This window comes from Odocoileus virginianus, unplaced genomic scaffold (assembly GCF_023699985.2).
Source record: "Odocoileus virginianus isolate 20LAN1187 ecotype Illinois unplaced genomic scaffold, Ovbor_1.2 Unplaced_Contig_1, whole genome shotgun sequence".
NCBI lineage: Eukaryota > Metazoa > Chordata > Mammalia > Artiodactyla > Cervidae > Odocoileus > Odocoileus virginianus.
Window position 1 is genome coordinate 4994520 of NW_027224318.1, and position 15996 is coordinate 5010515.

At 43.0% G+C, this 15996-nt stretch overlaps 2 protein-coding genes across 11 annotated transcripts in view; one reads left to right on the plus strand and one right to left on the minus strand.

Moving 5' to 3' along the window:
* MAP7D3 (MAP7 domain containing 3) overlaps positions 1-10627 on the plus strand; it is a 38377-nt gene extending 27750 nt beyond the window's left edge. Inside the window, 8 exon segments of the mRNA XM_070463272.1 lie at positions 87-216; positions 1833-1968; positions 2880-2984; positions 3994-4047; positions 5550-5652; positions 6683-6875; positions 8006-8277; positions 9007-10627. Of these exon segments, the coding sequence (XP_070319373.1) occupies positions 87-216; positions 1833-1968; positions 2880-2984; positions 3994-4047; positions 5550-5652; positions 6683-6875; positions 8006-8277; positions 9007-9014 (1001 nt within the window). The 3' untranslated portion in view covers positions 9015-10627.
* A 3724-nt stretch (positions 10628-14351) lies between these two features.
* FHL1 (four and a half LIM domains 1) overlaps positions 14352-15996 on the minus strand; it is a 56592-nt gene continuing 54947 nt past the window's right edge. For all 10 annotated transcript variants that reach the window (XM_070463277.1, XM_070463280.1, XM_070463278.1 and 7 more), the window contains one exon: positions 14352-15878. In XM_070463277.1, the coding sequence (XP_070319378.1) occupies positions 15795-15878 (84 nt within the window). In that variant the 3' untranslated portion in view covers positions 14352-15794. The remainder of the gene's footprint in view (positions 15879-15996) is intronic.

The following is a 15996-nucleotide window of genomic DNA, read 5'->3' on the forward strand; positions in this document are numbered from 1 at the left end:
ATTGCACATTGTCTTGCACCTCTTTGTTGGACATAGAGGCAGTAAGTTCCCTAAACTTAACTGTTTTGCATGTTAATTTAAACTAGAATCTGGTAATAAAGGCACACCAGGACCTAAGAATGCTGAGGAGGCAACAAAGATTTTGGCAGAAAAACGACGCCTTGCTCGTGAGCAAAAAGAAAAAGAAGAAAGACTACAAAAAGAGATGGAACAAAGGTTGGCACAGAATCATCCTCTCTATACAGTAAATCTTGGTTGGGACCCAGATTCTGAAAGTCATACTTTAAGTTAGATGTATATAAATTCTCAAAGAATAACCGACTCTTTCTTCAGTATGAATCAGAAATGACTCGTTGTCTTCTAAACAAACGTGGTGAACATTTCAAGCAGACAGGACGCTAGTGTAGATGAGTGTATGTTCCTCTTTAGTCTCCATGTGTCATGTGCTCTTGAGGTGCGCTGTGAAGATGCATAAAGAGATCTGTACTCACGTCAAGGGCCTAGTACTCAGCAGTAGCACCTGAGTAATCACACAAGACTGTTTCTGTTGGCATTCACTGGTGTCAGTCCCTTTCTTTATTTCAAAAGCCCTTTATAACTTTAAAATTTGTAAACCTGTTTATGAATAAGTTGCATACATCATGACCCTTTCCTCCTAAATACTTCCCTGTATACTTCCTAAGAAGAAAAGCATTCTCTGATGTAACCAGGGTATTCATAACTAAAATCAGGAAATTTATTATTTTATTTTCTAATCCAGGGTCAACATACAATTCAATTTGCCATTTGTCCCAGTGACAGTCTTCTTTTTAAAGGTTTTTAAAATGACAGTTCTTTCTTAAGTTAACATGTATGTGTAATAGGAAACTAAAAAACACAATAAGTGATAAACAAAGTCATCCATAATCACAAGCAGTTTACCTTTTGATGTGTCCTTCTACCAGTGACATTCATTGTATAATTTTTTTCAGTTCAGAATTCAGTCCTTAAACAGTTCATAAAAATAATATACACACACACATAGAGATAGTAACTGGTAAAGCAACTTTGCTTGAAACTTTTTTGTAAGTTTGAAATGAAAAGTTACCCCCCAAAATTTGTAAACCTGAAAAGGATACTTCCTTATGTTTTACTGGGTTTCCAGTGACCTGTGGGCTGCAAATGTTATATACAGTTGTGGGCTACTTCAGTTGAAAGGTTTCTTGGTCTTTGATCTGGAGGCCCATTTGATTTGGGACCCTGTAATGTAAACCTCTGTCCACGACCTGTAAAGAATAATAACTGATGTTGTTTTTAACTATTATTTTTGGATCACTTTCATATCCTTTCCATGTATCTTATATGGGTTTGGGGGGAGAGGAAGACATTTTGAATAGCAAAAAACCCTATAACTTGAAGAATATTATTTATTAGTTCTTGTAAACAGAGCTAGTTTCACATTTTTAAAGCCCTGAATACCAGTCATTTTGATTGGACTTTCCTCCTCTGAGCACCACCAGACCCTCCTGTACATTCCTTCTGTCACACCCCCATGTAAGATCAGGTGTGAGCATACATCTAGCACAGTTAAGAAGGAGTGATTATATGTGTGTGTGTATGTGCGCGTTTGTGTTTTAAGATGCAAAGTAGCCCACTACTTGATAAAAATCTTTTTCTTCTCCCAAGGGCTGGTTCCCTCTATTTAAATAGATGAAATTATGCACATCCTGTGGAATAACAACACAGAAAATGTAGGGAATCTGGTGTAAATATAAATTGTATTACTATATACAAGCAGCTTCACTATAAAACTGCACATAAAAAGAATTATTATTTAATTTCATTTTCATCAGGAAAATGAAAGATGTAGCAAAGAAAGTGGAGGAAGGTCAAGAAGACAAATTTTCAAAATTTGGAGATGGGCAACAACCAAAGGAGATGAAGAAGAGAGAAAGTCAGGAAGAAGAAGACCAAAAAGTAGAACTCCAGGTTTGCTGGCTCTCCTTGAGAACCAGATTGTAAAATTCAGTCGAAACCCAAAGCAAAAGTCTGTTTATCCAAGAAAGAAAATGACCAGATGCTGCATGCTCTGGTTGCATTTTTACATTACAGTCTAGCTTTTACCCAGTGTTGCTATCAGTCCTCCTAGAATCCTAGAATGTTTTCCAAGTGAAACAAAAGCAGAAAGCAGCAAATTACAGATTAGCATTCCTCTAGTTTATCTACATAAATATTACAGGTTGGCTTCAAGAAATCCAAATTGCTCACAAAGATTAAATATCCTGTGTGAATTTTCCCAATCATGCATTCTGTGGTGACAGCTGCGCCACCCCCCTCACAGATCAGTTGAAAATTATGAATGCCTTAGCAAATTCATCAATTAGAATGTCTCACTAGTGTAAGTTTAAATCACCTAGTAAATAAATCCCAAAACTGAGCTAAGACAATATTCAGTTTAAATTATTATTATAGCCTGATTTATATAAAAGTTTTGGTGTATCATTTATCAAAATCAGTTATGTGTTTCATAAATGACTATCCATTTGCATTCCTTGAGAAAGTATCTTTGAGAATCCTCTTGGTGCTTTTGAAGTGTAAGACTTGGCTCCTGGTATCTGTGTCAGTGGAAGACTACACTATCACATATTTCAAAATGATAGTGGTCTGACAACCTTGAGGTCCTGAAGGGGATTAACGTGCCTTCTAAATCCCTAGCCATAATAGTTATCCTAGTTCTGTACATTTTTGCTAACACTTTGAAAACTGATGATCCATGAATGTTGTATATATGAGTACTCTCAATCCAAAGGTTACATTTTATTTTGGATAACGTCTTACTGTTGCACTGTTGTCATTCAGATATATTGAGAGTCAGTGATATTTTTATACAAATTTCCTAGAAAAGTGACGCCAAAATAAAAGCTCAGGAGGAGGCTGACAAACGCAAGAAGGAGCATGAGAGGATTATGTTACAGAATCTGCAAGAGAGATTAGAAAGAAAAAAGGTATGCCTCCTCTCTGTTGGGGGGATTTGATTCCTTGTTCAAAACAATGTTGGGTACATGATTCCAAACTATGTTTTTAAAAATGACAAGTGATATGCTAGCTGGGGTTGTTTTTCCTCTGTACTCTCTCATCTTAGGATCTGACCCCTTCTCCCTAGAATGGGCTCCTCTTAATAACCTTAGCTCGTCCTTGTGGACCACTGATGACTATCACAGGGATGTCTCTCTATAGCAAACCACTGGGAACAAAGCTCCTTTGAACCGAATCCCTTGTGTCATGGTAGGGGTTGGTAGAAGTTTGAGTTTTTTCTAAACTGGGCTGGAAATTGCAGCAACTGAACTTGAAGAAGCAGAAGGTGGAGGCTTATCAGAGAGGCCAAGGTGCAGGCTCTTTGTAAGGTTGGACTGCAATTTGTGCAACCCACATGTCTCATCTGGGAGCAAGGAAGACCCCAGACCAGGCTGAGGGACTTCCCGGTCTTTCTGTCAGGAGATCAGTCACCTTGAGGAGGCCAGAGAGCTACAGCTCTCCTTACCTTCAGGGAAGAAGGGAACTCTTAGCCTTCCTGTGTGTGCTCCTTCTAGTAACAAAACCTGTGACAGCATTGCATTGTTGAGATGCATTCTTTTCATTAACATTAGCTTCACTCATGGTCTGTTTAGACAAAAATCATGTTTATAAGTTCTGATTGGTTTGCAATAATACGTGCTTAGTCTAGTAATAAATTTCCACGTTGGCAAAATCAGGAGTGAGAAGTTATTTGGATTTCTGCGTTAGGGTAACAAGTACACCTTGTCACCATTCAGAGTATTTTCTAGATGACCGACCATGAAACTGGGCTTGGAGGAAAGTGCCCACCCAGCTGCTGGCCCAGCATCTTGCATTGACTTTGGCACAGACAGTAGTATTGTCTGCTTCTGGAACACAGAAATAATCAACTTCTTCAGGACCAGTGTTTTGTTTTTAATCTGTTTTCATGTTTGAATTTTATTTTTTTTCAAAAAATAGAGAATTGAGGAAATTATGAAGCGGACAAGAAAGCCAGATTCAAATGCCTCAAAGGTAGTCTGTGTGCTCCTACCAGCAGTGTATAAGAATTCCTGTTTTTTTACATTCTTGCCAACTTTTTAATTTTTGTCAGTCTCTGGTGCTAATGAAATAACATTTCACATTTCCCTGACTATTAAAAAGGTTGAGCTTATTTTCTCATCTTTAGTTAGCTTTCATGTTTTTTCTTCTGTGGAATGCTTGTTTAGTCTTTTGCCCAAAACTTTCTGGCTGACTTATCTTTTGCTTACTCATTGGTAGTTCTTTAAATGTTCTAGATACTTCTCCTTTCTTGCTTGTATGTATTGCAGATCCCTTCTCTCAGTTTGTGGCTTATCTTTTCTTACTGCTGTTTGCTGCTACATAGATGTTCTAGATTTTTCACATCATGGAATTTATCAGTATTTTTGGATGACTAATGGAGTTGAGTCCCTTATTGGCCATTTGGAGATTCACTTTGGTGAAGTGTCTTTTCAAGTCCTTTGCCCCTGTTTCTATTCAGTCACCTGCATTTTTCCTACTGATCTGTGGGAGAGTTTACAAGTTCTGCTTCTGAGCCCCTTGGATATCTGTATTGCAGGTATCAGCCCCCAGGCTGTAGTTTGCCTCACACTCTCATAATGTCCTTTGATGAACGGAAGCTTATTTTAATGAACTGAAATTTAGCATTGTTTTTTCTTTTATGGTTAGTGCTTTCAGGGTCTCTCATAAGTATTTGTTTATCCCTCCCCAAAACGTCTTGTCTTTTGATGGTTTGCATGCTTCTCAGATCTTTAGCGGGGCTTCCCTGGTGGCTCACTGGTAAAGAATCTGCCTACCATTGCAGGACATGGGTTCAACCCCTGGGTGAGGAAGATCTCCCGGAGGAAATGGCAGCCCACTCCAGTATTCTTACCTGGAGAATCCCAAGGCCAGAAGAGCCTGCCAGGCTACAGTCCATGGGGTTGTGAAAGAGTCAGACACAACTTAGCAACTAAACAACAGGTCTTTTTATCCCCAGATTCTGTGTTCTTCACCATCTGAGCTACAAAACTGACATTTTGCCTATTTAAAATTGCCTAGTTGTGGTCATTCACATCATTATGAAAATTTAGAGTAGAAATGTCATTTCTGAAAAGTGACGGCAGTCACCCTCTCAGAGAGCAGGTAGTAAGCACATTGACTTGAGAAGTCCTGCCTCAAGCAGCAGCCAAGAACATTTTAGCCATGGCACCACCTGGGCTTAGGGCTCCAAGGAGGCAGAGCCTTTACACCATCCCAGAGCTGTTGTCCCTTGGCTCCCATTCAGGGAAGTCTTTCATTTTTGGCTGTCTTTCCGTATCTGAAAGACACAACTTGGGTCACCTGTCCTGTCCTCTGTAGATTATTGGGGCTAAAGAGGTTAGATTTCTTTTTTACCTTTTAATTGAAATGACAAAAGTTAGCAATCAATCCAGGCATGAAATATGTCTTCTCTGAAATAACTGTCAGGATGACTGAATGTTAGATGCAATCATGACTTTCTTCTCTCATTGTAGGCTGCAGAAACATTGAGTGGTGATGCATATGAGGAGGATGAGGCAGATGATGAGGACGAATCAGAAAGTGACAATGATTCCTTTGATGACATGCATCCATCAGGTTTGCTTGCCTTTTGAATTCTGTTCATCAGGAACTAGACTGTCTAGGTTCATCCATAATTACTCTACTTGTGAGCTGTTTGAGCAAGTTACTTAACCTCTCTCTGTTCAGTTTTCCTGTCTGAAAAAGGGGAAGTAATATTGTTCTCCTGGGGTGGGCATGAGATTGCAGTGAGGTCCCGTAGTACTAAGAATGGTGCTTGACACATAGTAAACTCTCAATAAATAATAGCTGCTGCGACACCTGTTCTTTTGTTTTGTGCTGAGAGACTGTAGATGGCAGCTCTTTCTCAGCTCAGTGTGAGGCTTACTAGCATCTCAGAGTTTAGGACCCCATGTGGCATTCATGACTGACCACAGGTAGAAGGCCACTCCCTGGCCTACAGAGAGAAAATGCAGATCCTGTTGCTCTATGAGTGCCCCTAAGGTACATTGTTGAGTCTCATTGCCTGGTGAGTATGAACCACAGTAATGGCATTTGAGAAAACACAATTTGTCCACCCTTTATGCCTTAGCAGGTATCAGGCACATGAATTGGGAACCCTGCTAGCTACTGGGGCCTCGAGGAACCTCAGCCAATGGGGAGCCAGACATGAGCAGATGGTGGTGCTGCCATATGCTGGCTGCACTAAAAGAAGTTAGGCCAGAATGTCACTAGAACAGAGCAGCAGGAGCAGCAGAGGGGTAGGCTGGGCCTTAGGTCATTGAGAAAGGCTAAGGTCAGAGGTGAGACTAAAATGAGAGGATCATCAGAAAGAGGGACAAGAAGCACGGAGCTGTCCTGCCCTCTAGCCATCATTACTTGCTGGCAGAGGAGAGGGCACGTTCCTTAAAGGTAGCCACACCTTTGTGCTTTCAGGGCACAGTGGGCTTTTGCCCTGACCCTGCCTCCCCAGAGTCCTGCCTCCAGACAACTCCTGTCTTCAGGTAGATGTCCCTTGCCCAGACTGACAGGCTCACAGCCTCCACTTTGCTTGTCTTTATTGTTGAAACTCCAATTTTAATCTTGCTGCTGTTTTTTTTCCCTCTAGCTACTATAAATGGCATGGATTCATCCCCAAAACCAAAAACACATGTTAAAAATGTGAGGAACACTAACAAGTTTTTAGATGTGACTTCTAGCCAAATCCATAAAGAAGAGACAAAAGCATTTTTAAATACTGACATGAAAACCTTCAGACAAAAAACAGTGAAAGACCCTTTGAATCAGACAAAGAGTACCAGGTGAGTCACTCAGTGAGTTCATCAGAGTACACCTGGAAGGGGTTAGGATGGGCATCCTTAGAATGATGCACAGGATTACTGACTGAACTCTTAGTTTGCCCCAAACAATATGTCACGCGCTCTATTGTAGGAACAAACTCAGGAAGGATGGGCACCCCTATCCTTACAGACTCAAAGACCGAGGCCTGGGCTTCCCTGGTGGCTCAGTGGTGAAGAGTCCACCTGCCAATGCAGGAGACATGGGTTTGGTCCTGATCTGGGAAGATCCCACATGCCATGGAGCAACTAAGCCCATGCACCACAACTATTGAGCCTGTGCTCTAGAGCCTGGAAGCCACAACTAATGAGCCCCACTTGCCACAACTACTAGGGCGTGGCCCTTGCTCACCACAACTAGAAAGCCTGTGTAGCAACAGAGATCCAGCACATCTAAAAAATAAATAAAATAATTTTTTAGTGAAAGAAAACTGAGAAATGGAGAGATTATGAGCCTTATTCAACCCAGCATCTCACAGTTCAAGGGCAGAACGTAAATTCAACCCAGATATACCTGATTCCATTCTGAGTTTTTATTCACACTGGTTAGTGTTGTCTCATACAGTCAGGGAAGGGGACGTTGAGTGACTGCAGTGTAACAAACATTTTACCTATCTAAATTCCCATTGCAACTCTGGGTATGATATTAAAATCCTCATTGTACATTTGGGAAAGTGAGGGTCAGAGGTAAGGTCAGAAGAACAGGACCAAATTCTTAGAAAGGAAGGCTCATTGGGTGATTGCCTGAAAGAGTGTTACTTGCCACTGAGGAAAGACATCTGGGAGCCATTTTATAGCATAACCTTGAAAGTGACATCACAATTTCTGTCATAAATACCACCATTTCTGAAGGGGAAACTGATTTTTTAAAAAAATCCTAGAGACCAAACAGCTCAGATAATTCATGATCTAACTAAATTTGACTTGAAGGTTAAACACTTCTAAACTTCTTCAGTTATTTCTATCATCAATTTAGTGGACCACAATTATCCTCTGAATTTGAGTTTTAGTGTATTAAGAAAATAATAAAGCTTCTGTCAGGCAAAGCCTTGGTTTGGCGATAATCAGGATTGTAACCAAATATCTCTTTCCAGATCCTCCACCAAAAGACCAACCAACCGAGCAGCAAAAACTGGAAAGGCGGAAACCAGCAGCACCATGGGACCTTTCAAGAGTTCACATTCAGAGGTACAGAAGTGGATGTGTGACCAAATTATCGACTTCTCAAGAGAGACAGAACCACCTGTGTCCAGTTTCCCTCCTGAGAGCCCAGAACACCAGCCGAGAGGCTCTGTGACATCCTGCTCGAGTCACCAGCCACCTATAGACAACAAAAACGGAAGCAAATCTGTGCCTGCTCCATCAGGTAACGCCATCTCCCATTTCCACTTCGTTTGAAAGTTAGTTGACCTTCAACCCTCCTCTGTTTCCAGCTGTGCCAGGGCTTGGCACCATGTAACCTTGGAGGTAAGGGAGAAGACAGTGGTGGGTCTAAAACTAGGTTGAAGAGCCCCCCTTTAAGTTAGTTTTGAGAACATTCATGACATGACCAATTGTTAAGTCCTGCATTTCATGCCAGATATACAGAGTAGGTTCATTTCAAACAGTGGACTCCTCTGCACTCCTGATCTACTGGCTGCTCTGCAGCACACAGATTATTTAGGGCAGTGGTGGGGGTGGGGGTGTGGTCGCTAAGTCATGTTCAACTCTTGCAACCCCATGGACTGTAACCCGCCAGGCTCCTCTGTCCATGGAATTCTCCAGGCAAGGATACTGGAGTGTGTTGCCATTGCCTTCTCCAATTTAGGACAGAGGGTTGGCGAATTTTTTGGAATTAGTCCCTCAACTTGTGTTTCCAAAACCAAAAGGCCTTGGTTTTTCTTTCCTTGAGAAGCTCTGTTTGAAATTGAGAGGCAGCTTCAACCCATTTAAAGGTTGGGGAGCATTTATAAGAGCACCAGTATGGCAGCAACTTGGGGTGGGAGGGGTTGCTACTGAGGGTCCCAGGCCGGCCTCAGTGTGGGGCGAGGATCCACTTGGTGTGGAACCAGCATCTTCACTAACAAACCTTTCTTTTCTTTTTCCCTCTGGTCAGATATGTAAACCTCATCCAGCCTAGAGGAGAATCCATTCTCCACTCTGGATTTTGACCTCCAGGCCCACCTTTCAAAATTTCTCTGCTTCCTACATGAACCCGGCAAAGAAAATGACTCTCAAAAAAAAATCATCTTAATGTATCTCAGAAGATGCTCATATCATCTTGGGTCTTGCCCATAAGCAAGGGTTCTGAGTAAAGAGTCATTTTTTTGCTGTAAAAATCTCCATTGTCTGTCATTCTTGTATTTTCCTGCCAACACATTTGTGTATCAAGTGTGTCTTTATAAAATGTTTACTCTTAAGCATATATAAAATGCTAAGAGAATCTTACACCAAAAGAAGTTTTTATATCAGTACCTATTTGAAATCTTGAGATCATATTTACTGCATTTAACAATTACATTTGTTTCTGTTGTTTAGTCACTAAGTTGTATCTGACTCTTTGCAACCCTATGAACTGTAGCCCACCAGGCTCCTCTGTCCATGGGATTTCCCAGGCAAGAATACTGGAGTGGGTTACCATTTCCTTCTCCAGGGGATCTTCCCAACCCATGTCTCCTGCATTGGCAGGCAGATTCTTTACCGCTGAGCCACCAGGGAAGCCCCAACAATTGCTTTAATTTAGCAATAAAAACTTACATTCAGTCTGGTAGAGAATGTAATAATGGGTCTTAAGGGTCTCAAGATTCCTCACACAAGTTTTGTTGGATTGTTCTTAATATACAAAAATACAGAAAGTTGCAAGATACATTTGTCATTAATGTATGCTTGTTTCTAACTCTGACATAGTCTGCCAGTCCTAGGCACAGACACTGGTACCTTCAAATGCTGGCGGTCCTAGAAGGTGTAGTTTTGGTTTTTTTTTTTTTCCATCTTTCCTGCTTTTGTCAGCATTCATTTTGGAAGTACATATTGAGGTTTATAAAAACATGTTATTTTTATTGTGTACATAAGGCAGTATTTGGCTGTTGTCCGATGGGGTATGTTCAATTCCTCTACATGTTTACTGTGTATAATCCTTTTCTGCTTATGTTCTCTAGGCCTGCCATTCAGTGTACACTTAGGCTTGAGATGTGGAACCAAAATTTGTTTGCCTTTCTCTAGCCACTGGCTGCAAGTGAGTAAAGGGACAGTGTTTTTCTTCGGTCCCCGCTGTAGATAGGCACAGCACATACACAGTGGACATGCACACATGTATATACACACGTGTACACAGGATATATGTTTCCTGAAATCCACTGAATCATGCTTAAATGATTGACTAAAACTTGAATTCAGATTAGTTGTCCTAATGCTAATGAGTTTTCTGGTGGATCACAAATAGCTTGAAGCAGGCCCATCTTCCTTTGTAGCTAGCAGTCTTGAATTAGTAAAAGGAAGTAGTTATTCTTTCTGATTCCCTAGTTCTTTGCTATTCAGAGTACTGTATCTTTGTTATAGATCAGAGCTTGGTGCCTTAGATTTTAAAACCTTATATACACAATCTCTTATATAAAAGGCAGAGACAATCATTGTAACAAAATGTGCTTCTGATATTTTTCTGCACAAATTTTACACATTGAAACACTGTTAAACCTTCATTTGTGTGCTCTATGCAATAAACTTTGCAGGTAAAGCAAGTTTTCTTCATATTTTAATAGCAAAAAATGTACTGAAGGTGGTATAAAGGTGACACCAACTTGCAGCCAAGCTATGAACACAGGCAGGCAGTATGTTTGATGAATAGGAATCACCAGCCCCTCTGCAGCCACGTGGTGGTTTGGCAGTATGCCACTGCATGCAACATTAAGATGTGAATTTTGAACTCTGGTTTTCTCCCTGCACCTGTTTCAGTGCTTGTTACTCCTGCCTGTGATGGCTCTGACTTATATTTGAGGCCAGTAATTAAAGTATCTTTCTTTTTACTGTGGTAAAATTTACATAAGTGGCATTTAGTACATTTAAAATGTGCAACTGTCACTGCTATCTAGTTCCAGAATGTTTTCATTACCCTAAAAAGAAACCCAGGACCCTTAAGCAGTCACTCCCCATTCCCCCCTGTGCATCCCTTTTAAAGCTCACATCTGGTGCTGGCCACACACGAGGAAAACACAGTTGCTTTTGACAGTCTGCGTGTGTGCTCTGGCAGTCATTGTGCTCTGTTACACGTACATGACATCACTTCAGGACATCACTGTTACTGTGTGTGGCCAAACCACTGTTTGGATCTGCCCGTAAATGTTTTAGCTTCTACTCTGGAAACAGGTTCCACTCCACTGGGTTTTGTGTTGGATAAAGGTGCGGTCCTTGTTTATCCCTGATCTGTGGCATCTGGTGCTTTGAGAACAGGGGCAGCCGTTCCCCACTTGGCATTCCGTGCCGGGCCATGCACTAGGGTTGTTGAACCAGGGCATTCCTTGGTATGCACACAACCTAAAACACCAGTAAAGCACCCTCCTGACAGCTCTGAGGTGTTGGATACTGACCCGGCCTCCACGCTTACCATAGGCTGGTGTCCTCTGGGAACACACCGGTCACCTCACGTTTCCCTTGCTCTCTGGAGAACCTCTTGGTGCCCACTCCCCTGAGGAATAGGCCCCTGGCCTCTCCCAGTGTCACCCCTCTCGCCTCCCTAGTGTACAGTGAAGCCTTTCAACAGTTTCAACCCCCAACAACCACAGAAATGCAATAAAAACACTGGAAAGGATGCTGGACGAGTCTGAAGACCTGAATCCCAGCTGAGGTGGCCACAAGCCCACCAGGTGACTTGGCGCACATCATGGACCTCTCTGAGCCCTCTGGTGTGGCGAGTTGGAGGCTGGGTTCCAATCACTGAGGGCCTTCAGTTCTCAGGAGTCACCGACTCACTGTGACAGGAGCTAGGTTGAAAAGTGGGCATAGAACTGTAGCAGCAGCTGGTGCCAGGAAGCACAAGCCTGAAGGCAGACTGTCCAGCATGTCTTATCCAGGATCATCCAATAGTCCCCCCTCTGCCCCCACTGTCCCACAGGCCTGATTGGTTGCAGTCCCCTTGACCTCGGTCTCCCTCCCCACCAGCCTACTTCTGAGTGTTCCTGGATAGGCTTGTCTCATAATTTCTCAGACTGTTGTAATAACCGTAGTTACATGTTCTATATGCCAGGTACTCTAGAGGCATCATTTTAAACCCTCACAACAACCCTGTGAAGTGTGGGTATTCATTTTTACCTAGGACACAGATTTGTGGAGGTGGGTATTTGTTCAAGGTTATACAACTAGAAAGATGTGGTGCTCAAATTCAAGTCTGATTCTAAAGTCTTTTGGTTTTTGTGGTGGGTAATATACTATCTTTGGTGCTAGAGATAAAAATAATTGCTCATGTTTGTTGAATGGTATTCTTGGATGTTGCTTTTCTTGAATGCCAGTCGGTTGCCATGCTTAATAAATAAGCATTTGTATAATCATGTAATGTGCATGTGATTCTGCAAGGTAGGAATTCTGTCTTGTTTTACAGGCAAGGAAGCCAGCTCAGAGAGGTTAGGTGACCTGCCCAAGGTCTCATACTTAGGAAGTGGCAATGCAGCCAGGATTGGAATCCAGGCAGTATGGCTGCAGAATTTACCTTGTTACCGAAAAGTAGATTACGTTCTTGATACTCTGATCCTCTTCATTGTGAGGGAGAAAAGGGTTCTCTGCTGAGAATTCTGTAGCTAGAATTTCCCCTCCTTCCTCCTGAGTCTTCGGTTGTCATTGTTAAAACTGACTACTGAGCACTGAGCATGATGCTTCCCTCATTGTGATGTAGTGGACAGACAGGGTTCTCCCCCTATGACAAGGCAGTGTCATAAGCCTTAAAGCCTGGACTAGAGGTGTGCCCAGAGTGTGTGTGACCTTCAGTCTTCTCATTTGGGAAATTGGGGCACTAGTGCCAGTGTTGGCTGTGAAGAGTTGGTATAATTGTATAAGGTGCTTTTAAAGTGTTAAGCAATATCTAGGGGCCCAATGCTGGCAGGCCTGTTGCTGGGGGACACAGGTGGAGCCTGGGAATGGCGGGAAGTGTGGAGGGGGCTATAGGTGATCTCAGGCAGGGTTGTGCAGTCTAGTCATACAGCTTTTTCTCTGTAGAGCTCTTTAGCCCTGGCATAGGCTGGGGTTTTGCATGCCGAGTGGGATGGGAAGCAAAGGGTGACGGGATTGAGGATGGCAAGGTGGGGTCTGTGATAGGGCGTAGCATCTTGGGGAGGTGAAGATGGAGAAGGGCTGAGAGAGGTAATTTAGCCATCAGTAGACTGGAGGGCTAAGAACTAGTTCACCGAGATAAAGAGAACAGGAATGGAGGGAATGCCATCAAAGAGATGCAGGTCCAAGTGCTGCAAAGGCCTAGGATTTCCCTGTGCCAAAGCAGCAGGGGTGGGGCACTCGTGTCAGGGTCTCCCCCTGGGGCCCCCTTGGGCTCCAGCCCTTGCCACTGCCCATCACCCAGCTCCTTTGGGAAGCAGAGCACCATCTCAACTCCCCACCTCACCCCTACTTCTTGGGGCCCCAGGAGATGACCTGATAGACTCATAAACAGAGTTTTAATGATTTTAACTGCTAATTTCTCTAGGGAAACACACAAGAGGCTGTTCTCCATTCACAGAAATAACTTGCTACAAACAGGTCTTGATTCATAACGTGGCAAATGCTAGCTTCAAACACGTTCTGTCCTTTCATTACCCCGGGTGTGAGAGTTCCTGAAAGACCTCTGCTCCTGACTCTGCCTTTAGCTGAAATGTCCTTCCATCTGAGGAGCCTGCAGCAGACACCTGTGGCACTGGGCCTCCAGCACCATCCTGAAACGACTACGTGGTGTGGGCAGGTTGGGTACCCCGAGAACCTGAGCCTCAGGGGTGTGGCTGTGAGCCATAATCTAGAAGCTACCTCCACCTCTGTCCACACCATCTCCATATCCCCCACCCCTGAGATGGAGGGGCCCCAATGGGCAGCCTCCCAAATGACTGGTGTCCTTGAGCAGGATCACCTTCTTCTGAAGGCCTGGCAGTGGAGAAGTGGCCGCTGAGGCACAGCAGGGCTCCACATGGCATAGGGAAGGGCAGTCAGAACATAGACAGGATGACTTCTCAACACACTTCAGCTGCAGTTCCCTTCTTGGCCGACCCCCTGGCCAATGGAAAGCAATGTGCTCTTTTAAGGGTGATCAACATCTGGGAAACGTTATTTTGGGTCAGAGTGGGGTTTTTCGTTGTTATTGTTCTTAACTGGATCCAAGTGCTGTTATGGGTTTCTTTTATCTTGTTTATAATTCGTGTAGTCATTCAGGTTTCTGGATCTGTGGTATCACCTTAGAACAATTCCACCAGGCAGAATAAGAAGTCAGGAGGCAAGTTATTTATATGCTGCTTTATTTCTGTAAGGATACACGGAACTGTTAGATGATCATTGCTAATGACAAAATGTAGAAATGAGGCATCGGCTTCTCTAACCACTCCTATGAGAATGTTAATATGCATTGTCATTACATGTGTACTCTTGATATTCTCATTATACTATGTAATATAACAATGTAACTAGAATACAGTAAATAGGGGATCCTGCGACTCAGGTAAGCACTACGTGGAACTCTGGTTCTGCCTATGGGCACAATGTCCTCCATGCTCCCCCGGAGCCAGCTAAGCTCTGGAGGAACAGTCCTCAGAATCACAAGAGAAGGGAATTGGCGGGCCTGTTTAACACACGGACACACAGCAGACAAGTACTATGTTACAAGGGATTCCACTTGTCACTGCTGGGAAATGTCATATCCGTGTCAATGATAGTTCTGGCGCCTGCTCACCTACCCCTCTTGAGTTTTATGATTACTTCTGTAGGATGAATTCAAAACTGTAGGAACATATAAGGGGGCTAAAATATTCTCATGCAAGTCTCCAAACCCATAAACTATGTTGCTATTAATTAAAACAAAGGAATTATTAATTAAAAAACAATAAAAGGACAGCTGGGTTAGTTTTGTTAAGCTTCCAAAAGTATTTGCTGTGATGACGTTCTTCTGAAACAGGCTCGTTTTCTCAGATCTGCCTACACTTTCCAAATCACCTGTACATTCCATGCTTGAAAGTAGGAACGCTCAGAAAACACGCCACATGGGGAAATCAAACATTAGTACAGGGGAAAAGGTCAGTTGAGAATTACAGCTAAATTCAAATGTTAATTTTTTGGAAATTCGGATTAGTTATTTGAAAGCACAAAAAACAGAAGGAAGGTTCTGATGAGGAAGCTATTTAAACCATGCATTTCAGTAAGTTCTTTCTGCTCACAGAACAGGGTGAGCAGCTGAGTTGGAGCAGCCGCTGCAACTCTTGTGTCGTGTGATGATAATGTGGGTCCCAGCTGAGCCACGAGGTATCTCAGTGGGGTTTTAACTCTTAGGCTTCTTGCTTATATCACTAAGCAGCTACATGGTCAGCGCTTTTCTGCTCTATGATAAACATGCAGAAGAATCAATCTACCTAAGTATTTGTTTCCTAATTGCAGCTTTGGAGAAATAAACTTTGCTGCAGACTTGCTTTTTGCTAAATCGTAATATGATCACTGTGTGCCCTTAACTCAAGTAATAACTGTAAAATGGGAGAAAAGACAGAAGGAGCAACTCTGAAGAGGTGAAAGGCCGCTCTTGCCCTATGGGTGGTGTCGGGCAGAGGGCAAGGACACAAGGAACAAGACTCAAATTCCATTTTACAGGACAGGAGCCCCTGTCACTTTACAGCTTTTTGGCACAGTCGGGGCAATACACTTGCTCCTGGTGGAAAACAAAGCGCTTGTTGGCCAGATTCACGGAGCATTTTTTGCAGTGGAAGCAGTAGTCGTGCCAGGATTGTCCTTCATAGGCCACCACACTGGAGCCTTTACCAAACCCTGTGGAGGAAACAAAAGCGAACAAGAACGACAGCTGAGTGGACACAGGTGGCAGCCAGGCCACCGCCTTTGCCCATTCATGGAGCCGACAAGCACGCAGGCTGCGTCTGCCCGGTGC